General features: G+C 41.1%; 1 protein-coding gene across 2 annotated transcripts in view; it reads right to left on the bottom strand.

The window, feature by feature from the left end:
• Positions 1-26,099, bottom strand: part of STK32A (serine/threonine kinase 32A) — a 94,464-nt gene extending 68,365 nt beyond the window's left edge. The window contains exons 1-4 of one of the 2 annotated variants that reach the window (XM_019661033.1): positions 25,758-26,099; positions 21,628-21,759; positions 1,336-1,391; positions 107-258 (exon numbers count right to left, since the gene is read on the bottom strand). In XM_019661033.1, the coding sequence (XP_019516578.1) occupies positions 107-258; positions 1,336-1,391; positions 21,628-21,685 (266 nt within the window). In that variant the 5' untranslated portion in view covers positions 21,686-21,759; positions 25,758-26,099. The other variant, XM_019661027.1, reaches the window with a different exon arrangement.
• Positions 26,100-26,328: the final 229 nt, after the last annotated feature.

The following is a 26,328-nucleotide window of genomic DNA, read 5'->3' as shown; positions in this document are numbered from 1 at the left end:
AGGAGGACTTTGCAAATGCACATGAGACATCAAGGTGTGTCTGTGTAACAGTACAGGGGGTGAAGGTGGGTGTGTCTCCCTTCAGAGGTCCTACGAAACCACTTACCACAGGTTAACCAGGAAAGGGTGCTCCAGGCCCTGCATGATCTGGAGTTCCTTGAAGACGTTTCTCACTTCATTGCGCTCCACGCACTTCTGTTTGTTCATGTATTTCATGGCGTACATCTTCTTGGTATCATTCTTCTGCACGATGCAGACCTAATGGTGCAAACCAGAGTGAGAAAGTGACTAGGGAGATGAGAGATCACCTTGAAGACAGACAGAACAAGACTCGTTTTTAGTGTGGCTTGGAGGCCTTGTCACTTACAAATTCTCGCTAAAGTTGCTCCTGAGCTCTGCTTTCAGAGTAAAAAACTTCATTTTCTTCCCCTGCACCAGGTTGATTCCTAAATTGCTGCTTTCTGAAACAAGTTTGCCTATTTTTTGCTTTGGGGTTTTGTTTTGTTTTGTTTTTAGACAGTATTTTGGAGGAAATAGCTGCCTCCTTGTCAGGAATCTTCCCATAGCAGATGACACCCTTATTCTGCTTTGAGTGACCGAAATGAATGGGCATGGCTCAACTGTCAGGTTGAACAGTGTTGTGCAAAGAATTTCTGTGTACAACCATAGGTGATGTAACCAAAAGGACTTTCAGCGCTGGGAAGACACTAAACACAATGTCCAGATTTTTGAAATAATTTTAGGGGTTCATATAGTGCCTCATAAAGTAGATGGTGGATCATTTTAAAGTGCAAGTTGAATAGGAAATGTTCTCTCTTAAAGGATGTCTCCACCAAGAATCAGGATTTAAATCTAGAAGGTTCTTACAAAAAAAATTAGACTGGATATGTATTATATATTTTTCATGGTAGGTTTTTTTTGAAATAAAAATGTGGTACAACTGGGGGGTAAAACAGAAAGCAGGTGGCTCCTTTCCCATGTGAAAAGATTTAAGTCTTATTGGACAAGATAAGTGTTACTGAAGGTACTGGTACAATTTGAAAATGATTCTAAAATGTTACTCTCACCTTTAGAGGAGAGAGAAAGTCTTAAACTCCAGTGAGAATAAATGGATTTGACTTTGAGATCACTCTGAGAACAGGATATGTTCACTATGTACCTGCCTGTTGCATGCTTTCCTCAAACTGTGGTGACAATTTTATAAAGCTCCATTATAAAAACATGCCTGAATTATCATTCTTTGTGGTCCCAGTAACTCAATAATCTGAACATTCTTGGACTCTCTGTTCCCTGAGCTATGTAACCCTGCTGGTCGTTCGTCGTTTTGATTCTCACCTTCCCAAAACTGCCTTTCCCAATGGCTCGCAAAATTTCGAAGTGGTCAAAGTTGACTGTAAGACAAACAGAAAAAAAGTACAATTGTGAGTGATTATGAATTGTTCTTTAGTAGATAATCAATAATAAAGATTGGGCTAAATCGAAGTATCTTGCTTAAAGCAATATTCCAGTTGGATATTGCTTGGAGTGGCACATTGGTTAGGAGTTGGCTTGGGACACCAGCTCTGAGCAGCAGGGCCTTGGTTTGGATCCCACATGAGGGCCAGTGACACTGCGCCCTCTACAGCTAAGATGGTGAACAACAGCTCAACCTGGAGCTGGGCTGCCATGAGTCACCAGCGAAGGCATGGGCTGCAGCGGGGCTGGTCGGCAGTGGGTGTGAGTTTTCGTGAGCTGCCATGAGCCGCCGTGAATGGCCGTCCAATGGCTTCCTCACCTGGGAAGAGCGCAATGATAATACCAACTTGGGCTAGTGAAGCAACGTCCTTCACAACTAGACTGAAGAACAAAAGGACAGCAACTTGTCTGTTCCCTTTCCCCGATTCTCCAATGCTGTTCCCCTCCCCCAATTCCCCAATAAAATCTTTAAAAAAAAAAGGAATATTCCAGACTACCTTAAAATGCCCATTCATTAACCCAATAAATATTTCTTGAACACGTATTATGCATTAATCACAGTATTTAATACTGGGGGATAGAGTAATAATAGAGTAGAAATCAAATCTCTATCTTTATGGAGCTTGTAGTCTAGTGAGGGCTCCATACAGAGAGAGACCCTTATGGATTAAACAGTCATAAAATCAGTGGACAAATGCAACTGCTGTATGTTAAGAAAGAGACATAGTGAGGCTCTAAGCGTATGAGCAGGGGATTTCACACAGGTGGCAAGGTCAGGAGGAGCATCTCGGAACACAAACAATTACCGAGAGATCTGGTTGTCTTTGCATGTGGCTCTACTCAGGGATCTGTCCTTTAAATATCTTCTTGCCAATTTTTCCCCCCGATGACCACTCTTTTGTATCTAAATGATTTCAATTATCCCAAGTAGGAAACTGTTACACTCATAAGTTTATGGAATGAGCTGATCCCCAACGCACAAGTATCTAAGAGATGAGCATGAACAGGTGTACAGAGGTCCACTAAGTGGTGCTTTGAAGTTGAGGTGATCTTTCCCATCGGCCATTTAAAAATGTCTGCTCCTAGAAGTCAGAAGCAGTGGATATTTATTAATAGTTTCTAGGTGGCATGGTCTCTTGGGTCAGTGCTCATGAAATGCTTGGTGACGAGAATAACAAAGTATAGATTTTCCCAGACAGATGACAATCTTTGGTGTCTTGCCTTGATGATCTTGAGAAAATGTTTTACTTTGTTTCCTGGTTTTTGAAATAAGAATTTAGATGAGTAAAATTCCAAGTGAAGGATTTTTAAGAGTTTATTCAGAAAATGTTGTGAAACACTACAAGGCACCATTCTTCTCTTTAAAATAAGTATTTTTTCTCCTTTTTCAAGAATAATTAGATTAGCTCCTTCTGAAGGAAAGGGCGATGAGTAAAGGGATCTCTTCAGGTCTTTCCAGGCTTTCTGAGAATTGAAACATTTTTATAATATGACTTAATTGTCACCTCCTCTTCTGAACTCCCCATCACTTTATTTCTAGCACAAAACCCATTTAATCATGTGAGACAACATGTATATCACAAATAACCCTGGATTTAGACTCAAAATAGTGATGTGGCTTGTGATAAGTGACAGAGCGTCTCCATTTTCTCATCTGTAAAAACGGGACTGACCCTTCTAGATAATAAGAGAACACCTCTTACTCAGAAAGTGCTAATAAAGCTGCTTTCTAACTTAAATCATTCACTTGAATAGCTATGTTTTCTTCCGGCACTCCTCAAGTGCCAAGTTTCTTTCATCCATTAGATCATAAGCTCTATCAGGGCAGAGATGATATGTCATTTTGCTCATCTTGGTTTCCTTGGCAACTCAGAAAATTCCTGGCTTCAGGTAGTTGGAAGGCATGACTCTTTGTACTTCTCATAGAACCTAGCAGAGTGATTTACATGTGGTTGGCTCTTAGCAAATAAATCAACCTAAGCTGCAAGCACACACAAGAACCCCCAAACAATGGCATCTTATAAGTAGTGAGAGCATTTGGGTCTTCTGAGGGAATGTTTTTTGAACTGAGTCAAAGTCCGTTAATGAGTTATGAAATAAATTAGTGGTAATGAGAAGCATAAGAAATTTAAACGGAACAGGTTAGAAAATATCAGAAACACCTCAAATGTAAGAATAATATTGCCGCTGAAACTTTTTTTTGTTTTTATATATGTGTACATATACTGGATCATGATATAATTTTTTGGGTATATTTCTTACTATAGTTTGTGGTCAAAGTAACTTAAAAACACTTCTTTAAGTTCTCCTGAGTTTCAAACAGACATAACTAAAGCATTGATTTTCTCACTCATTGCATGAGACTGAGTTATATACTATGTACCATGAAAGCGTTAAAAGAAAAAGATGACCAGGATTTATTTACAAGTATAAGATTTTATCTTGAGCCAGTCCAATAACTCACTGGGATTTCTCCATTAGCAACCTAGCCCTTGAAGGCTGTGATGACATTTTGACTCTCTTAGAAAGCATAATGTCCCATTGTGATAGGAATCCGTTTCATGAGCAATGTCTCTCTATAAGCCATTTTATGCTTTGATAAAAATGGTAAAAGATTAGATACCAGGTTTTTGATAAATTTCTACTAGCTGAACTGCCTTAATTAATGTCAGGCCAGATCCCAGAAAGTGACAGGCCTAAAATTTTAGAGATAATGCATCTTACTGATGCCTTTCTTTCTAGTCAAGAGTAGACTCCAGCCCAATACTGTAGTGCCTGAAGTCACTTCTATGGACAAGTCTACACCCTGTGACCAAAGCCAATGACAGATGGAAAGTGACTGGAAGCAAAGCTCTTATTCCATCTGCACAGATCCTTCTTCAAGGTCCAACAGCAGCATCAGTACTCAGAAGGCTGATTGAAAATGCAACCAAACCTCTTCAATTCTGACAAAATGAGAGAGAGAGAGGAAGTAAAAAATGTGGGTTACTTTGTCAACAGAAATCCAATAGTATTCTAGGCATGTAGGATTTACCGAAGGGGAATGTGGATTAGCACACCCATGGTGTACTTAAAACCTTTGATCAACATGTTCAGTATTAGCCAACAAATTATATACGGCCCATGGCCAGAGTGGGCCTGCAGCTTGTTTTTATACCGCCTATGAACTAAGATTGGCTTTTACATTTTTAAAGGGTTGCAAAAAACAACAATAATAATAAAGAATATGTAACCAAGACCATATAAGAGCCAAAATATTTACTAGCTGGCCCTTCACAGAAAACTTGCCAATCCCTGGGATTAAGAGCACCGTCTCTGGAGGCAGACTCCCTGAGTTCGAATCCCTGCTCCTGCAGTTAACACTTGTGTAATCTTGGCTGTTTACTTCTATGCTCTGTTTCTTCATCTATAAAATGGGGATGAAAATAATATATACCTCATAGTGTTTATAGGAAGGTGAAATGAGTTAACATATGTAAAGTACTTAGAATATGAACTGGAACTAACTGCTTTTACTAGCACTCCTACTCCCACTCAGGGAGCAGCGTAACTCAGAGCTCTCCACAAATAGTACCTTAAGCAGCTTTCACCGTACGTGGGTATTATCAGGCAACATGGAGGTAAATGGAGGCCCTCAATGTCATTTCTACATTCTTGGGGTTTTTGTAGTTTATGGTATGGAGTTCTTGGAGCGTCTCCTCCAGTCTCTGAACCAAAGTTAACCTTTGTGTGTGTTTCCTTCTTGTGTCTTATCCTTGTATTGCATTCTAAAACTTCTCTTCTGGTTCATGGAGAGGCTCTTGTCCCAAGAGACAGAAAGGCCCCCTGGAGATGCTGTGAGTCCCTGGGTCTTGGTGGGGCCTTGAAGATAGCAGTGGAGAGTGAGGAGGGGCAGAGCCTGATTCTCACTCACACTGCCAGAGCTGGGCCAGGTATGTGGTCTGCAGAAGAACCGTCAGGCAGAAAAGGTGCAGCCTTAATACCTTCCTTATCTGCTTCAAGCCTTGCTTTCACACAGGTGTTCTCCTCCCATTCTTAGCAACCATCATATCAGTACAATATCCTTAACATTGCCTGGAGGTGTATCAGGTTAACAGATGAAATTAGATGGGTCTTAATGTTATATCACCTCAATGTTTTAAACACTAAATGTCTTAAAAGAACTTAGAGTTTTTCTTTCTTTTTTCTTTTTTTTTGGTGGGGGTGGGGGTGTAGGTACAAATTCTCCACTAATCAACTAGACACAGAAATTCCATATGCACAGGGGATCTGCTTATGTAGGGGTTCCTATGCATTTTATTTTTATGTCTCACTTTGTATTCACAAAAACCTTATGGCCTATATAAATAGGGGGCTTTGGCTCAGAGAGATTAAATAACTTGCCATGGTTATAAACTAGTATAGCAACTAATTTATACTTGGGGGTTAAGTTCTAAAGACAGAAAGTCAAAACTATATATGAAAATACTCTAGAAGGTACCCCTTTGAAACCGAAGAATCTTTCAAAAATTCCAATATGATTTTGTTTCTCTTGTGTGAGCCCCAAATGAGGCTCATGCATTGTTTTTAGGATCTATTGTATGGGAAAAAAAATTTTTTAACACTAAAATCACACCCAGCTCATTGGCAGGTTCAAATTTTTAGAGTCACGTGGGACATAAGACCAATAAGGGGACAGCTACCTGTAGTCGCAAAGCCACCCCCAACGCTTGAGTGGAAAAATGGGCAGAATCAATCCACCAGTGTCGGCTCAGTTGTACTCATGTAAATTCAATAAACACCTTTCTGATTCTGGACCCAAGTTCTCCACCACTATTTTTATAGTCATCTTAATGTGATCCTTATTGTGTATCTGCCCAAGGTGTGATCTCTTTATCTCTCCTTTTAGAATCACATGAGTCAAGCCGGGTTTCTTCTGAGTCTTTCTCTAACATAAACATGCTGAGTGTGGAATCCAGTGCTGATGCTTTCACTTCCTTTGTTTTACGTCTCATACCATCTCCCCAGTCTCAACATTCTGTGCAATAAATGGTGTTGAAGGAAAGAGAAAAAGGGAAGCCCTTTGTAAAATTTGTTATAACACTATTGCAATTTGGGAGAAGAGCATTCTAGAAAGTAAAGCAGAAAATCCATGTTTTTCTATTTTCGAGGCAAAAATATTTGGAAAATGTTTTTTTCCCCCTAAAAAAAATCATTCCAGCCTTAGTAAGTACCAAATCATAACGTACTTGATCAAATGAACATAAGTGAGACTGAGAACTATACTCCTTTATGTTTCTATAAATCTTTCTATTGATAATGGAACAAGGATACCAGCTGTGTGACCTTAGATAAGTCACTCAGTCGTTCCAAATCACAATGTCCCCATCTGTAAAATGAAGCTAATTAAAACGGGCTCACAGGTAGTTTTGAAGATGAGATACTATAAATCAGAAGTATATTGTCTGACCCACTGAAAACTAAAAATTACAAATGATAAAAAAAGTACAATTATTCAATGAAAATTAAGTCTTCTTCCCATTCCAAATGTACAGCTCGATTCCCAGAAGGCAACCACTGTTAACATATTTTCGTGTAGCCTAAGAGATTTTTCTCTACATATGTGTGTTCCTTTTTGACAGCAATGGCAGCATACTATTATTCCTATGGGAACATAGATTGTTAAAAACCCACAATGATATTGTTTCTGTCCATTCATACCATGTAGATCTAATTATTCTAAAGCTCCCTTTTATTTCATTGTGTAAATGTACCATACAGTGTTTAGCTAATTGATGAACTTTCAAAGATGGTTCAGTTATCTATTACCTACAAAACCACCACAAACATTCTTCTCCCCGCCCCCCCCCCCCCCGCCCCAAAATTCTTGATCAGCTTTTGTGCACATGGTTGTAGGCAAACTTTATAAAGGTAGAACAGCTGGGACAAAGAATTTTCCAATTTAATAGGTATTATAAACTAGCCCTCCAAAGATGCTGCACTGAACCTACTTCATACCAATAATGTATAAGAATGACTTTTTTTGTCAACTGCCTTGCCAGTGCTATTACAGCAACTGTCCTTGATCAGACAAGTCAGGAAAAATTGAAGTATTGCTTTACTTTACATTTCTTTAACAATGAGTGAAGTTTCATCTTTGTACATGTATTTTTTTCAGAGAATGGCCTATTCATATAGTTTTCCTTTTTTTAATGCATTACTGATCATTTGATTTTCAAGCACACTTAAAATGTTAAGTTACCCTTTTTAGCATATTTCAGGAATATTTCTTTTATGCTGTCCATTTGGCTTTTGACTTTAAAACATTTTGGTAATATAGAAAACTTTTAAATGTATATTTTATATGTCAAATGTATCAATATTTTCCTTTATGTCCTTCTGGGTTTATGTCTTTCTTAAAAAGGCATGTTTTTTGGGGTTTTTTTACTTCAAGATTGTTAAAAGCATGTACTTTTATTTCATTTATTTAGTATTAGTTTCAGGTATACAAAGCAACATAATAGACACTTACACCCCGCACCAAGTGATAACCCCTCTCCCCCAAGCTACTACCCCTCTGACATCTTATATAACTGTTACCATTGACTATCTTCTTTATGCTATACTCCACCTCCTGTGACTACATGTATTTTTTTTCTTATAATTGACATACAATATTATTCTACTTCAGCTTCAGGTGTATAGCACAGTGATCAGGCATCTATACAGTCTATGTAGTGATCCCCCTGATAAGTCCAGTGCCCATCTGGCACCCTACATAATCTTTACAACATTGTTCATTATAGTCTTCATTCTGTATTTCATATCCCCATGACTATATTGGGTCTACTAATTTGCTCTTTTTAATCCCTTCACCTTCTCCCCCATCTCCACCCCCCTCCTCTCCATCTTCACCCCCTCCCGTATACCTTCTATATTTCTGAATCTATTTCTAGTTGGTTTGTGCATTTATTCTGTTCTTTAGATTCTACATATAAGTGAGATCATATGGTATTTGTCTTTCTCAGCCTGACTTATTTCACTTAGCATGTACTTATATTTTAAACCAATAGCTTTTGACATGCATTTTTGTTGTGCTTGGTATTGCTTTAATTTTTGCAACCTTTTTTCTAAAATACAACCTTAGGATAAATTATGTTATATCTACTCTAGATACATAGAACAAAAATGTTTCCAAAGTTTCCAAAGAGCCCTCCTGCTTAAATTAAAACAATTGGTAATTTCCTTCTATACGCGTACAGTCATACCAACATGATGGTTAAAAAGTGGATGTTTTTAAAGTGCATTGGGAGAATATCCTGTTAAAACAAGCCCTCCATATCTTGCTTATACTGTTCTTTTATTGGAAAAAAATAATCCATGTGTAAGTGGGCCCACGTATCTCAAACCCATGTTGCTCAAGGGTCAACTGTATGTATGTATGTACAAGTCGTCCCTTTATATTGGTTGATTCCCACCAGCATAGAATCACATGAGTCAATATATGTGAAGCAAAAGTCATGACTTTTTTTTTTGTGTGTTAATTTGGTGTACAAATTTGCTGCTTAAAGATTTTTTTTTTAATTGGGAAATTTTGGGGATGGGAACAGTGCTGATGAATTGGGGGAAGGGGAACAGACAAGTTGCTGTCCTTTTGTTGTTCAGTCTAGTTGTGGAGGACGTTGCTTCACTGGCCCAAGTTGGCACCATCATTGTACTCTTCCCGGGCAAGGCAGATCAGTTGCCGGCTTCTGGACGGCCACTCACTGCAGCTGCTGGCCGCTCACACTGGCTGCTGGCTACACACAGTAGCCCATGGCAACCCACTGCCACAGGGTCTGCAGCCTACGCCGTCGCCAGCAACTCACTCCAGGTTGAGCTGTTGTTCAGCATCTTAGCTGTGGAGGGCAGTGTCACTGGCTCTCATATGTGGGATCCGAACCAGGGCCCTCTGACATCCCAAGCCAGTTCTTAACCATCGCACCACTCGGCCAGCCCCAAATTTGCTGCTTAAACATGACACTGCCTCAATGGTTATTTTCTAAAGGCGAAGTCAATTCCACATGGAAACAGTAATTGCTTAGCCTAACCACATGTCCCCCATCTTCCCTCCAGTCCAGGAAAAACATTAGCCCTCCACCCCAGTACATCAGAATAGACATTTAGGTGGAATAAAACAAAAGTTGCTCAGAGACATTTGTCACTGAACTCAGTCTTTGTTCATTGACAACACACATTTACTGATGGGCTTAGAGTCTCGTGGGACAACAGAATAATTAACAATAGCTAATAATCTAACGTTTATGTAAGGAATATCAGGCATTATTCTAAGCATGTTACATATATTCTCTCAATTTGCCATCAATCCTATGATTTCAGATGAGCAGACTGCAACCTAGAGTAACTCTATAATTAAATCCAGGGAATAAAAGGTGTTATATGTCGAATCCCCAACACTTTAGTAATAATGGGGTCTAAGGGCTATGCCTGTGAGTTATATCAGAAGTGAATATCACTGTGAAATGACTCAGCTCTCTGAGAGCAGGATTCAGTGGTAGGCATATCATTTGATGTATTCTTATTGAAAAGCAATCCCCTAAGCTTATTTAATTTTATAAATCCATTCTGGTTGGCCATCCTGGGAGGATATCTATAATAAATATCTGAAATAAACGAGATTCATTTTATATCAAAGTTCAGAATCTTGCCCTGTGGCTATCTGATTTCAGGTCAGTGGCTTAATCTTCCTGCGCTTCAGTCCTGCCATGTTCAAATCGTAGACTGATCTGATGATAAAATGCATTATGGTTGTTGGACATCTATCTCTGCCACCACCTGTAGTTAGAAAGTTACTGGGCAGTGAGTACATCTTCACATCACTTGCTTCTAAATTGAACTCCATGACATATTCAGTATCTGGATGGGAAGGTGGCGGTGGGTGAGAGGCCAAAAGATAGTCTATGTCTGGCCATCCACCAGGCAAACTGGCAGCCTGGGGCGATGATGGCCACCGCCATGTCTCCTCTGGGGGTGTGACGAGGGTGTTCACCCCCAACTGTTCCTGCATCAGCACCCAGACCTATGCCCTAGACAGAGGGTGGGAGGGGCCAGGGTGACACCAGGAGCAACCAACTTAGACCCCTTCCTGGGGAGGTGGCAGGGTGTGAGTCCAGGCTCCAGCCTTTGAGCCATGATCCATTGCCCCATCAGGCCTCACTTACACACATTCAAAGATAAAATTAGTAAGAATGCAGACATAGCACCTGCAGGTCATTAAAGCCCAAGTGTAGGGCCCTTCAAATGCACTGTCCTGTGGGCCTGCATTGGTCTCACACAGATGCCAGCCCTGTTTCCCTGGTCACGTGATACGTTAGCTGCTTCCCCTTATATTGGTTGATTCCCACCAGCATAGACTTCCTTTCATATCTCCTCTTAAAAAAAGAAAGAAAAATTCCTCCCTTAACATCATATTCACCTTCAGCTACTGCCTCATTTTTCTCCTTCTCTTTAGACCAAACTTCTTGAAAGAATTGACTACACTTGCTGTGTCTATGTCCTCAGCTCCCATCCACTCCTAACTCCCCAAAGCCTGACTCATGCCTCCACAACCCCGCTGAGCTGCTTTTGTCAGTGTCACTGATGTCCTCAAAGCCACCTCATCCCACAGATTGTTCTCGCTTTACTCAACCATGCAGGGACATTCAACATAAGTGACTACCCCCTCTCTCAAAACGCTCTTCTCTCTTACATTTCAGGACAAATGTTTTGCCTTCCTCAGTGGCTTTTCCTTCTCAATATCCTTAGGTGAATGGCTTTCCTTTGCCTCACTTGTCAGTATGAGGGTTTCTTTCCTCTTTTGTGTCCACATTTGCTCCTGGTGCAGACTCATTATTCCCTGCAGAATTCAAACTCACGTCTTTATAGCTGCAGCTCAGACTTTTCCACTTATCTCTGGCCACTTAATCTCAGTCTCCTACTTCATATCACCATTTAGATGTCTCACAGTCATTTTATGCATCAAAATTAGGACTCTTGAGTATGCCCAAACATATCCCCAACCCTTCAGCGCCCCCTCTTCTCCATCTCAGCAAAATGCCCCAGCCATCTATTGGGTTGTTGGAAAAGTCATGACGTATTTTGTCTATGTTTTTCAAAGGTCATTTATTCATATAAAGAACAAAGATCAATCAATGATTTATTGCCCGTTTTGCTCGATAACCTTTTGCCATCTTTCAGTCAGCTTCATAATTCCTCGTTCATAGAAGGACCTGTCTTTATTTGCGAAAACTGAACAAGGTGCTGATTTACAGCCTCATCTGAATTGAACGTTATGCCATGCAAGGAGTTTTGAAGAGAGCGAAACAAGTGGAAGTCTGACAGCACAAGGTCAGGCGAGTATGGTGGGTGTGGCAACACATCCCATCCAAGCTCCAATCATTTTTGACGGGTCATCAAACTTGTGTGTGGTCTCGCGTTGTCATGATGGAACACAATTCCTTTACAATTAACAAGCTCTCAACATTTCTGGATGATGGATTCATTCAAACTGTCCAATTACGACAGTACATATTTGAATTGATTGTTTGGTTCCTTGGTAGGAGCTCGAAAAACACGACACCTTTAAAATCCCACCACACTGAAAGCAATAACCTTCCTCCGATGAATGTTTGCTTTTGATGTCATTTGAGGCGAATTATCACGTCGGGACCAAGACCATTTGTGTACCATGAATTGTAAACAATTCATTTCTCAGCACCAGTTATCAGTTGCTTCAAAAACAGATTGTTTTCCTCACGTTTAATGAGCATATTGCAGATGTTTATATGCACCATCAAATGAACTTCTTTGAGTTCATGTGGAACCCAAATATCAAGCTTGCTTACATATCCCAGCTTCTTCAGGTGGTCATGAATGCTTGAATGATGTATGTTCAATGTTTCTGCAATCTCTCATGTCATGGACCATGGGTTTGATTCAATCAATGCCTTTATTTTGTCATCATCAACCTCAGTGGGCCTCCCTGACCGAGGAATGTCATTAAGATCAAAGTTACCAGCACGGAGGTCAGCCGAGTGGCGCGTTGGTTAAAAACTGGCTTGGGACGCCAGAGGGCCTCGGTTCGGATTCCACATATGAGGGCCAGTGACACTGCCCTCCACAGCTAAGATGCTGAACAACAGCTCAACCTGGAGCTGGGCTGCCATGAGTTGCTGGCAAAGGTGTAGGCTGCAGCCCCTGCTTCAGTGGGTTGCCATGGGCTACTGTGTGTAGCCAGCAGCCAGCGTGAGTGGCCAACAGCCGCTGTGAGCGGCCGTCCAGAAGCTGGCGACTGATCTGCCTCCCCCGGGAAGAGCACAATGATGGTGCCAACTTGGGCCAGTGAAGCAACGTCCTCCACAACTAGACTGAAGAACAGAAGGACAGCAACTTGTCTGTTCCCCTTCCCCCAATTCTCCAGTGCTGTTCCCCTCCCCCAATTCCCCAATAAAAATCTTAAAAAAAAATAATCACCAGCACGGAATTTCGTGACCCATCATTGGCACTGACGTTCTTGTAGAGCATTGTCACCATAAACTTTATGCAACTTTTCACAAGCTTGACGCACATTCTTCTCTTTATGGAAGTGAAACAGTAAAATATGGCAAAAATGCAGTTTGGACTTCCATCTTCAACTTGTTGTAAAATCTCCAAAACTCAACCAAATTGCCCATTTTTTTTTAGAATGAAGCTAGAACTATCAGCTATCAAATGACATAGCAATAACATAGATACAAATGACTCTAGTACTTCCAAAAATGAACTAGTGCCATCTGTTGCAAACATGCATCATGACTTTTCTGACAACCCAATACCTGACTACTCAAGCAAAAATCTAGGATTCATTCTTGATTTTGTTCTGTTCCTCTTACCCTACATTCAAACCATCAGGAGCTTCCAATTTTATATTAAACTCTCAGCTTTCCATCTCCATTGCCACCCTGTTAGCCCAGGCACCATCACCTTTCACTTAAATGAATGATTGTCCTAGTGAAAATGGGTCACCTTTGGGTCCCTCCTCCCCATTTCAGCTACTTACATAAGTTATCTACATAGCACTTATTGAAAATGACAATTATTGATCTAGCTTTCATGGACCAGAAAATCCTGTCCCTCTAAAAATAAAACTAGGGGAGAAAAGGAAAACCAACATTGGGTAGCTTTTATGTTTCAATGGCCAAGGAAGGGCATGAAAAACAATGGTGATTATGAATAATGGTAGTAATAACAGCTAACAGTTATAATTAACATTTAATAATTAACACGGTTACTATATGCCAAGCACCACGCTAAACACTTTTTATGGCTAAGCTCTTTTTATTCCCACAGAAACTATGTGAGGCAGATACTGTTATCAGCCCCTGCTGCCGATGAGAAAACTGGGCATCAGAGAGGTAAGTCACTCGTCTCCAAGTTCTCACCATGAAAACATGTTCTAATGCTACAATCCTTAAATACTAAACCCACACACAACAAGAAAGGATGTAAGCTTAAAATGAAAATTTGCAGTAGTTTTCGCTTTATGAGAAGCGTATTACAGTGTCACCCTTTTTCTCCTACACTGTAGACTAAGTAAAGCCTCACCATAGGTTGGCATTTGTCCACAGAGGACATCTGGGAACCACTAAGGTCACCTTGCTGACACCATGGTACTAGTTAAGGCTGGAGGCCCACTCTGGAGCACATCACTTATGATCTACTGAGGAAAAATTACTTAAGTTGCCTCTCTGGCCCGGTATTATCCCAAATGGCTGGCAGCAAACGGTTGCCCATAATGCATGTGGGGTTTGGCAGGTCTTTTAAGAATATATTTGGAACTTCTCCAGAGAAGCAGCCTCCAAGGCCAACTGGTGGCATCATTTTGTGTAGTCAGCACAGTTTATAAAACATGGTGCCCCAGGGAGTCTGGGATTTACTGACATCCATTGCTGGTGCCAAGACCAAGCAATGGGCAGCAACAGCTTTTCCTGCCGCCTGGACCCCAGTTCATGAATTCGCTCGGAAGTCAGAAATACACTGGCTTTTTCTTTAGAACAAATTGCGAAGTAGAACAGTGGGGCAGGATGGGGGGATCGACATCCTCCCCCCCACCCCCACCATTGTTGGATTCCCCTCAGTTGAATAAATGGCCCTCGTAGGAAATGAATTCTTCCAAGTGAGAGTCCAGATGAATTACAGGTTGTACCTGTTTAATTAAACTCAGTCTGCATGGCCATCAAATAATATATATTACAAAAATAATACATTTTATCCTCTAAAACACTAGGTTTATTGGGCCAAATATTTCCACTGGCTCACACCGATCAACCAAAACAGCATCAGTGAGGAGTGAATTTGTTAAGCATCTACAGAGAACAAATATCAGCCTCCTTGCCCAGCCTCTCAGTTAAGGCTAGAGGGCTATGGCTGGGTACCAGAGAGGTGCCCACCACATGACAATAAATGCAGGATGCTTCAAAGCTGGGGTCGATATAATCAGGCCAAATCCACCCTGCCGTTTATTTTTATATGGCTTGTAAGCTAAGAATGGCTTTTATATTTTGGAAAAGCTTGGAAAGAAATAAAAATATTTTGTGATGAGTGAAATTCAAATTTCACTGTCCATCAATAAAAAATGTCATTGGTACAGAGCCACATTCGTTTCCTCATTATCTATGACTGCTTTCATGCTACAATGGCAGAGTTAAGTAGTTGTGGCAGAGACTGTGTGAACGTCAAAGCATAAAATATTTACTGTCTGGGCCAGTACAGAAAAAGTATGCCAACCCTGCTATAAACCATTCTCAGAAATAGCAAAAAAAATACAGGCTACTGAAGGACAAAACAAAGTTAATACTCCTTATTTTGCCATAAGAATGCCTCCAGAAATGAAAAAAGAAATTGTGCAAAAGGAAAAAATAAAGCCTGTGCCAGTCTATTGAATTCAAAATCTATAACCATAAGTTTTGCAGTCCTTTCACCATATAAACTGTGCTCAGCTCCCTATTTTATTTAACAAGAATATTATTCCATCACTGGCTTTGTGCGTGCATTTCAAAATGATATTTCCATTAATGGTTCCATTGCAATGCACAGTTGGAGTCACTGTATATTTCATAAGACCTGAATTGGTGAAATGGTGGCTATCAGGGGTTACTGTGATAATTTTATCCTGGAAAAGCCATACAACAGAAACCTCTTGTTCTCACTGAAGACAGTAGGCTTGGTATACCAATCACATTGTCTGAAGTTGAAACTGGCTTACAGATTTAGTTTTTGAACCTAGGTAGTTCCCCTGAATTTCCCATATTGAGATTCACAGAATATCATGCACCACAAGGTATTAAAAAGGTCTTCCACAAAAATGGTTTCCTGTTGAAATAAGTTTGAAAAATATCAGAATACTGAGATTTCAGTATTGCAGGACATTTCAGGGTCTTTAATATGCTAAATAGTATTGGGAATCTCCAAAGGCAGGATGTGAATTCTTAATTTGAGTAAATTTCTCCTAAGCATGCTCTCATAACTCACTGCTGAGGGAACGTCCAAATCGGAAGCACTGGCTCTGTCTTTGAGGTTGTTTCCTTGGCTGTCTAGCTTGCTTCTCCCTAACTCTTCCAATCCCTGGGGATGGAAGAAACAAAGCCCTCGCCAGTTCAAAGTGTCTGTTGCTATAAACTGTTGGATCTGAGGTTATTGGTGACAAATGCCATAACTAAATGTTAGACCATTCATTCAAGATGACTTCGTTTTTTAAGAAGCCAGGTCTCGGTTCCCGCTAGAGAACTTTCCTTTTGACTTTCCCAATCATTTTAATGCAAAATACTAAATAACATAAGCAACATTACTCAAGTTTGAGAGGGGACAAGTCTGAAATTCATTTGCCTACCCAATTGTGTACAGATACGCAGTGCATCGACATTAAAATAAGAAAGGAGATTCTCAAAGTCCTTCATCGCTGGAATCAATTCAGTAACCTCCCATTTCTTTTGGATTGCAAGTCTGTGGCTAATTTTTTTGGCTCAACATTTGAAGGACCCATTGCCTCGGTCACCAAAGATGTAGGGAAACTGGAAACAGCCACATATCCTAGGAGACAAGTGTTGCCAACTAAAAGTAGAACATTGAGTCTTCAGCAAGCCCAAAGAATAATGCAATAATTGAGCTCTCTCTGCAAACTAAGGGCATGGATGAACTCTCTACAGCAGCTTTGTAACCTAAGGCCAACTTTTCTTAGCTACACTATTCCAGAAGAAAGTTGTCTCTTGGTTGAACTAAAACAACTCTACCACCTCTACATTTTTTTGTATATGCTTGGAAATACATTGAGCTCATGATGACTGCAAGGCCTTCTTCTGTTGCATAGACCCTGAATTACAAACAAGTCCTCTTTCTTGTGTTATTAAATTAGTTTTTTTTTCTAAATTAGTCTGAAAACCTCAATAACTGGATTTTTAAAATGTTATTTTTTAAATAAAACAAACAAGCCAAAAAATTAAAAAAACAAACAAAAAACCCCAAACCAAACAAAACAAAACCATTGCATTCAGATAGAGGAAATAAAACAGATTAAAGGAAAGCATTATAAGCATTAAAAACAAGTATCATTTGCACTGTCTAGTCTTTTCTTTCAGAAAACTTAAAATGTCTTTCTGTATCATTCACTGTTTCTCAAAATATTCGTATAGTAGTTGGGTATAAGGGGCAAGTCCTACTGTCCATTGATCCAATGGTATTAGTCAAATAGTCAGCTTTGGGTTTAAATCAGAAAAAGCAAAGTTTATTGATTTTTAGCCCAATGAATTCTTGAGTTTGCCTTAAATGAAAATACAGTCACCTCAGGGGATGTGGGTCGGATAAAAAGGAAGCCACATGAGATTGTGTTTTTGTGCAGTCAATAATAACTTGGCTTCTTTTTAGAGGGCTTTTTTTTTTTAAAGATTTTTTTTGGGGAATTGGGGGAGGGGAACAGACAAGCCGCCGTCCCCGTGTTCTTCAGTCCAGCCATGGAGGAGGTCGCTCCACTGACCCATGTTGGTATTGTGATCATTGCGTTCTTCCCGGGTGAGACAGATCGGTCACCGGCCACTGGACGGCTGCTCTTGGCAGCTCATACTGGCTGCCAGCCACTCACGGTAGCTTACGGCAGCCCACTGCAGCCTCACTGCAGCCTACGCCGTCGCCGGTGACCCACAGCAGCCCAGCTCCAGGTCAAGCTGTCGCTCGCCATCCCAGCTGTAGAGGGCGCAGCGTCACTGACCCTCATGTGGGATCCGAACCCAGGGCCCCGCTCAGAGCCGCTGTCCCAAGCCAGCTCCCAAACAATGCACCACTCGGCCAGACCTTAGAGGGCTTTTATATAGGTTTTCACACAGTCCATAAAATCCACTATGCTTTTAATTGAATTCCATTGATAGAATTGTGATTATATCACACTGAGTATGACATCTGTAGAGGTGCGTTAATCAATTTTGTTTCTTTCAGAAGTTGAAGCTCAGAGTCTATGCTAAGAGACTCTGATGCTAATAAATAATGTGATTGTTAGCATTAATTGGGTGGTTACTCCATATGAGATGCCGTGCTAAGTGTTTTACTCGTTTCATTTAATCCTTACAATGATCCAATGAAGTATACCCAATTATTACTTGCATTTTACATATACAGAAACTAAGGGGCCAGCCAAGTGGCGCATTGGTTAATAGCTGGCTTGGGACGCCAGAGGGCCCCGGTTTAGATCCCACATATGAGGGCCAGTGACACTGCCCTCTACAGCTAAGATGCTGAACAACAGCTCAACCTGGAGCTGGGCTGCTGTGAGTCGCTGGCTTCTGCTAGGCTGCAGCCCCTGCTGCAGTGGGTTGCCATGGGCTACCGTGTGTAGCCAGCAGCCAGCGTGAGCAGCCAGCAGCCAGTGTGAGTGGCCAGCAGCCGCTGTGAGTGGCCGTCCAAAAGCCGGCAACTGATCTGCCTCGCCTGGGAAGAGCGCAATGATGGTGACAACTTGGGCCAGTGAAGCAACGTTCTCCACAACTAGACTGAAGAACAAAAAGACAGCAACTTGTCTGTTCCCCTTCCCCCAATTCCCCAGTGCTGTTCCCGTTCCCCAATTCCCCAATAAAAATCTTAAAAAAAAAAGAAACTAAGGAAGTTCAATAACTTGCACAATAGAAGTTTAGTTAGTTTTTTCCCAAATGAATTCACTAGTAATTATTTAGGCTTGGGGACTTTTTTTTTCATGGCATTTCAAGTCCCTCTAGGACACTTGGTAATTAGTCAAATTAACTTGAGTGTATTATGATGGTTGATTAAGCTACTTTCCCTTTGATTTTTCTCATAGAAACACACAGCAGTCTGTGGCACTGCTGAGATTTGAACCTGTGTGTGTTTTTCCCAATATCAGAGCCCACGCTTTGAGCCCATTTTGCTAGGTGGTTTCCCATTGCTAAAATGTTGAACATAATTAGGTGGAAGAATTAGGTCTGGAAGTTCCTCAAAAATAAAAAAAAATTAATAATTACCATATGATCCAGCAATTCCACTTCTAGATATATATACCTGAAATAACTGAGAACAAGGACTCAGCTATTTGTTCACCAGTGTTCATAGCAGTGTTATTCACAACAGTCAAAAGGTGGAAATCATCGAAGGTCCATCAATGGATGAAAGAATAAACAAAATGTGGGGCCGGCCGAGTGGCTCAGTTGGTTAAGAGCTCGCTCAAGTGTTTGAGCTCTGAGCAACAGCGGTTCGAGTCAGCCCGAGCTGAGCAGCCGCTGAGCTGCCAACAGGTGGCAGGATGGCTCAGCTTAAAAAAAAAAAAAAAAGAATAAACAAAATGTGGTATGTACACACAATAGAATATTATTCAGCCTTGAAAAGGAATTAAATTCTGATGCATGCTACAATATGAATAAGCCTTGAAAATATGCTAAATGAAAGAAGCCAGACACAAAAGGATGAATATGACATGATTCCACTTATATAAGGTACCTATAATAGAATAGTCAAAGTCATAGAGACAGAAAGTAGAGTAGTGGTTGCTGGGACCTTGGGAGAAGAGGGAATGGGGCGTTATTGTTTAATCACACAAAGTTTTAGTTTGGGAAGATGAAAGAGTTCTAGATGGTTGCCCAAAACTGTGAATATAGTTAAAGCCACTACACTAAATACTTAAGAATGGTTAAAATGTCACATTTTGTTATACACCATGTTATACACCAGGGGTGCCAAAAACATGTATACACATGACATGTATTCATCTTTTGTTATCGGTATGTATTGAGTATTACAATTTTAATACAGTTTTTCCCTTTCTTAAATTGCATATACATTTTTGGCACCTTTTGTGGCACTTTACCACAATAATAAAAAGTAATTAGGACTTAGGTTTGCAGTAAAATGTAAAGGCTAGAGCCACAAAACAAACCGATAGCATAATTTGAGATGTACTTTGTAAAAGTTGACTTAATGTTAATCAAATAAGTAAGCCCTTACTGTGTTCAACACTACAAATCTTATACTTTGTTTTCACTAACTGAAGAGCAACATAAGTAAAAAAGAGAACAAGTCTTTTAATATCAGTATCAGAACAACAGGAAATATAAAGTGTCAGGATGAATTCTAGCAAGAGCAGCTTATCTCAAGAGACAGCCAATAACGTCTTATCTCATTCCTTAATTACTTTCAAAGTAAACCAAAACTCTTTTCCATGAGCAAGGAATCTTGAAATATTACTTGGGAACATTGGTTTGAATTTTCTTCTCAAATCTATATATTGGGAATAACAAACACTTTGAAGGAAACATTTCATACTTTTTCATCACATATTGGGATTCTTTTCAGCAATATTTTTAAAGTAATCAAATTGGCTCATTTTAGTGCCCTAGATTCTGGCCCGATTTGATTCTTTATACTAAAATATGGAGATCAAGATGATATAAGCATTAATGTTCTTTGATTAGTCAGTGTTTTTTTTTCTTTGTTGACTTTGTTTTTTGGTCAGAAGCTTCACATCAATCAATTACAATTTTACTTTGTACTCAGCCCAGAGCTATCAAAGGAGCCAAATCAACATTATAGGATATACTGATTAAAAAATTAAATATAGTCCCATTTCATTACACACAAACTCGCCCTCATCAGAATGTTATGCTATAGGCAGCTATTTATTCCCACTTGTGTCATTGTTTGAACTTGGAACTTGCTTTTTCCTGTGCTTGAACTATTCTTCTGATGTCACTGCATGAGTGGCGTCGTCTCATCTTTCAGGTTTCAACTCAAATGTCAGCTTCTCAGAGAGGCCAACCCTGACCATACCCTATCTAACATGGTCTCTTACCATCACCCTGTCACTCAGAGTCATTTCCTTGGTGGCACTTGAACACTCTCTGAAGTTATCTGGATTTGCTTACTTGTCTGTTGGTTGCCTTCCACCATTAGGACATCAGCTCCGTAAAGGCCATCTTGATTCCTACTCCCTTCCTCATGTCTAGCAGAGTGGCAGGCTCATAGTAGGTGGCTTTGCTTTTCTGCTTCAGCCTTGCAACTGTGTGCAGAAATGGACTCAGAGCCTTACCCCTGGGACGCAGAGACATATTCTCTGCTCAGCTCTGCTCGTTATGGGTGCTGCAGTGGGCCCATCTCCCTGGGCTGTGGGGGCTGAAGGAAGGAAGATGTAGATATTCTTTGTTTTCTCATTAGAATGCTATCCTAATACCTTGAAACACTCTGGAGCACGGTAGTTAGAAGCTCAGAGGGCACCTACTTGCATGGCTTCATTCTATAATACTATATGTAATCATCATCATTCACATGCAGTTTGCTATTATAAGAAATTTTCTATAACAGCTAGCAATAGGGATAACTTCAGCTGTCAAAGGAACAGCACAGAGAACAAACCAACCACTTAATTTTAAGGTCTATCAACCAGATGCCCAACCACAGCTTCCTTTGGACAAAGGGCATTGCTACAGTCATGATGAAGAAAGCTGCCTAAGGTCCCATGGAAAGTAGGTCAAATCCAACTACTGATATATAAGGTCCTCGGGCTTACCCTTGCAGTTTTACCTTTTTTTTTTTTTAAAGGTCTTCCACTGCAATATATTTATGAAATTAAATGCTTATATTTGAATTCTGCAGAAGTCTGTATTTTATGCACAGCGATCACACACTTCTTACCGTCTTCATTTTCATCCAACGCTGGGGGTTTGCTTGAAGTGTTGGCTCCCATGGTCATCTGCTGGGATCTGGACCCTCCAGTTACATAATCCCGGCAGAACTATTCATCTTCACGCAAAAGAGGTCTGGAAGCTAGATGTCAAGGAGAGAAAAAGAAATGGTAGCCTTACAATACCTTACAAACGGTACTCTTTAAGTATCCTGAGTACAGACTGTGGCCAAAATGTCAATCTGCACCACTGCAGTGGAATTTTTTGTGCTTGAAAATGATAATTTCAGAAATAACAGGGACCAAGCATTTGGGTGAACCCTCTCCATGGCCTCAACAATAGTGAACCTACACCTACAAAGAAGGAGAAAAGCAAAATATTTTTCTAAATATGAAGACAAGTTTAAAATGAGGTCAGCAAGGCTTTAACAACTATAATTTAAAAATAATATTTTATTGTCACTCCATATTTTTGAGAAAATATGTTGATTTTAAACTTTTTTATTTTGATGTGTGATCGAAAACTTTATTTTTATTTTTTTTATTTATAGAAGTATGTTCCCTTTGTCTTTTCTCCTTCCCTGGAAGGTACTACAGTAGAAAAGAAACAAAGTCTGAGTTTGGGTTTTACCACCCCAGCAGGTTGCTAAACTTCACTAAACATGTTTCTTTTTTCTTTCCCCTGAACTTGAAGATGATAATGGTCATTACCACAAAGGCAAATTAAATGTTATTTAATGAGATCATATGTATTTTCACCGCATAAGTGCTCAATAATTGTTAGCTACTCTGAAGCTCAAATTAAATGATGTATCTGAGAGCTAAAAAGCCCTGAAAAGTACATTTATAGCTTTTGTTCATTTTTTTAACATACCAGTAAAGAATTTTACTTTCCCCGAAATTGGTAAGGAGAGGCAAGCCAGAGTTCTGGCTCTAAAACTGACACTGGCGATGGCTTTGCACCAGTTACTTAACATGTCCCCTCTAAAATGGGGGCATCCACAGTGCCTTCCTCAGGGACCCCAGGCTCAGATGCTAGGGAGAGCCAGGCAGGAATGCAAATGAGTGGGCTGGGTCAGGTGGAAGACTTTAGTGCAGTGGGGACACTGGGTCTGGGAGCATCCAGGCTCCATCTAGAAAATGTCACTGCTCCCAAATCTAAGAGATTGTTGTCAAGTGGAAACATGGGTCCAGAGGCCATATTTTCAGATCTACCCAAAATGGGTAAAGAACCAGATTTTATACAAAATATTTAAAAATTAATTCTAGCTACCTGGCCTGAGCTAATCTCCTGCATGGGACAAATACCACTCATGGATATAGTTAATAAGACAATGTATGGAACGCACCCAGCACAATGCCCAGCAAGTAATATACAAAGAATAAATGTTAGCTACTGCCATTTTAAATAATAGCAGTATTTCCTTCTCATGTAATGTTTTTTTTTTATTTGACACCTGTTGACTGATTTCCTCTTAGACTTTTTTCACATGAAGGCAATACAGGTTAGAGTCATCATTGAAGAAAGTGTCCCAAGGGAACCTGGACTAAGGAAGTTATTGAAAATGAACTCGAGGAGCCCCTAAATAAGCCTAAAAGAAAAGCTTATTTTCCAGTTAGGCAAATGTAAGCAAAGCCTTCATTTGGAAGGCAGGCTCATTAAGGAAATGCTACTTTTCATACTAAAAGCCAACCGCTGGCAAAAGTGCCTTATGAACTCTAAAAAGGACCATTAAATGGAAAGCAAAGAAAGAGTCAGCAATTAGGAAGCAACCAATTAAAGGGTATGGGAGAAGGGCGGGGTGGGGGCAGGTGGTAACAGGTGGCTGGAGGAAGCCCCAGGGATTACTGAGATCAGGAAGGTAGAAAGAACTCAACTGTCTCTGAGGCTAAAAAACAACAACAAAGGGCTTTTAATTCCAGCGGAAAAGAGGGTACAAAGAAGCAAGTGTGATGCCCACGGGCTTTAATGTGGGTTAGGGAGAAGCGAATGGGGTGCCCTGTGGGTTCTGTTACTGCATTCGGAGTCCAGAATAAGTAGGGACTAGTGTAAGGGCTGAACTGGAAATGACATTGGAGAGGATTGTCCCTAAAGAGAACACTGATTAAAAAAGAGAGAGAGAGAAAGAACATTGATTTTAAGGAACTGTGATTGCTAACACAGCAGACGGGGAGGGGCTGCGTTCTCTTTCATTTTATATATCAAGCTCCAGCGCACATAGCTTTCACACCACACCCCAAACCTGTCATTCTTATATGTATTTTCTTCACACCTCAGGCTTCTGTCAAGTAGCCCGTCTTCTCGTAACATAAAATGTACCAACCATTGACCTTGCAAGTTGTCAAATCAGAAAGAGGAGAGAGGACTATTACCACAATTTGCCACATTTCAGAATTTCATTCTGATGTACAGTTTGGTTCACCAAAGATCCAGTGATTTGTTTTTTGGTTTTTTTTTTTTTAGCAGAAAGAAACTGTGGAAACAGGGAACTACTTTTGTGTATGTTTGGGGCAGAGGAAGGTGGATGGAATTATTGGGCTACGTAGTTTCTCCACTGCCCCTAACACACCCAGTCCAGTTTAGCATGGTCTTTCTTCTCCCCGTGTGGATAACCAAATTAGACAAGTTTCCCTCATATCCCGAAAAAAAATCAACCTTTCTCTGCTGGGAAAAGGAGATCATCTTTTCCATTCTGCTGAATAGGGGCCAGAAGAGTCAGAGGACTTGCCTCTACCAAACCCCAACCCTCCCTGACCTCCTGGTACTAAGCCTGCATGTAACATAAGCATCCTTTCAAGATGTCAAGAGGACAGTCACCACTCATGGAAATGAACATCCTAAACATAGAAAATATAAGAGAAAGGACAACGTGTCTTATAGGAACCAGGAAATTTTCCGATTCTACCTTGACCTATCCAATTACCAGGCTATCAACTGCAGACTCCTTCTCTAATGCCAATACTTGGCCTGTGGCCTATGCTTTGGGGGGCTATCAGCATGTGAGCTTTTCTAAGCGCCTAAGGCTCCCTAGGTCAAGAGGCATCATCTTCAGGAATCGAAGAACCTAAGTTGTGATGCAAGAAAGTTGCAACCTCTGACAAAACGGTTTCCGTTTCAAAGCCACAGCATGTGCACAAGCATAACTTACTTTGTTCACCTTTGAAAGACAGAACTTCTTAAACTGAGAAGTGTTTAGAAACAGAGGGAAGAAAGAACATGGGGAAAAACACCAAAGTTAACACCACTCTCAGTTACATTGTTTATATTTCACCATCTTTGCTCCATCATATTTACGGATTCAATATTATAAGTAAACATTTCCACTTTAACCCTCATTCCAAGTTCATTCCCTTTTCATGCTTCCCAAAGACAGCTGCAGTCATGAAGCTGGGATGTATTTTGCAGTCCACATGATGTGTTTTAAAGTAAGTCACCTAAGTGACATCCTAGAGTAGGCAGGTATATTTTGCATCTTACTGTGGTCCTTCACCATTATACGTCTGCGATCCAGGCATGCTGATCTCTACAGCTCTGATTTCTGCTTTTTATGTGCTGCATAGCAGTCCATTGTGTGACTACACCACATTTCATTTACCTGTATAAAAATATTCAAATCCTTCAGCTTTGGGGGGCGGGGGCGGGATTCTTGTGGAGATGAAGCCAACCATCAAGGGCAGTTTTTGCTTGTTTAGAGGCTGGATAAGAGAAACAAGCAGAAATGCCTCCAGCACTTATCGCCGTCCAGCAACTATTTATTGAAGTCTGTGTGTGTGTGTGTGTGTGTGTGTGTGTGTGTGTGTGTGTGTGTGTGTGTACCTGAGTCAGTGGGAAACTGGGGGCCTTGGTGGGGTACAATATAGCTAGTAAGCCAGGATTGGCCCCAGCCCTATGGCGCTGTGGTGGGTTATCGTGACTGCCTGCTTTCCTTTTCTCTTCCCTTTTAACTTCCTTGCTTCCCATCAGTGCCCTGAGTAGACTGGTTTATTTAAAAGAAGAAGAAAAAAAAATCTAGGCCACCACTCACCCAGATCTTGGTTCTGTCTCCACGCCTAACAAGAAGCCCCGACTGCTTCCACCTGGGGAGCAGGGGCTAACGGAGGAACTCCCAGAAACGTGGAGAGAGCAAGGAAAGGCACCTACCTGCCCGGGCGCAGGAGCGGCAGCAAGCGCCGGACTGGGCTGGGCGGGCGGGCACCTGCAGCTGCCAAGGGATCCAAGCGCCGCCTGAGCTCGCAGCTCCTGCTGGAGGGGAGGCTCCCGGGCTGGGGTGGAGCGTGGGGAGCAGCTCGCTGGCGTCCGCGCCCTCCTCAGAAGCCTTGGGTCGTTTTGTCGCCTGGGGAAGCGCTAGGCGGGAGGACAGCGCTGCGGGCGTGGCTCGGAGCTGGTGGCGGAGATCCCACAGCGCGCTGCTACTGTCGGGAGCCGCCGGGGCGCAGAGCGCGCCCCAACTTCCCGGACCGAGGCCCAGTTCCCCTGAAGTGACCCGCCTCCTCCTCCCCGCTAAGATATTCAGGCGGCGCCACCGAGGATGGTGGACATGGGGGTGGCGGGTAGGAACCTGCCTGAGATGGAGCGAGGCACGATTTCCTGTAAGACTTTCTCAGGGTATTGCGGGAGATCAGAGAGAAGGGTGCGGGTTTTACAGGTCCCGACGAGAAGGATCTTTTAACCATGATCTTCCAGCAGATTTCCTCATTTTAGTGCTGGGGAA

The sequence above is a fragment of the Hipposideros armiger genome, unplaced genomic scaffold (assembly GCF_001890085.2).
Source record: "Hipposideros armiger isolate ML-2016 unplaced genomic scaffold, ASM189008v1 scaffold_11, whole genome shotgun sequence".
In the NCBI taxonomy this organism is placed as follows: Eukaryota; Metazoa; Chordata; class Mammalia; order Chiroptera; family Hipposideridae; genus Hipposideros; species Hipposideros armiger.
Note: the sequence above shows the minus strand (reverse complement) of the source record. Positions and strands in the feature narration are given on the sequence as shown.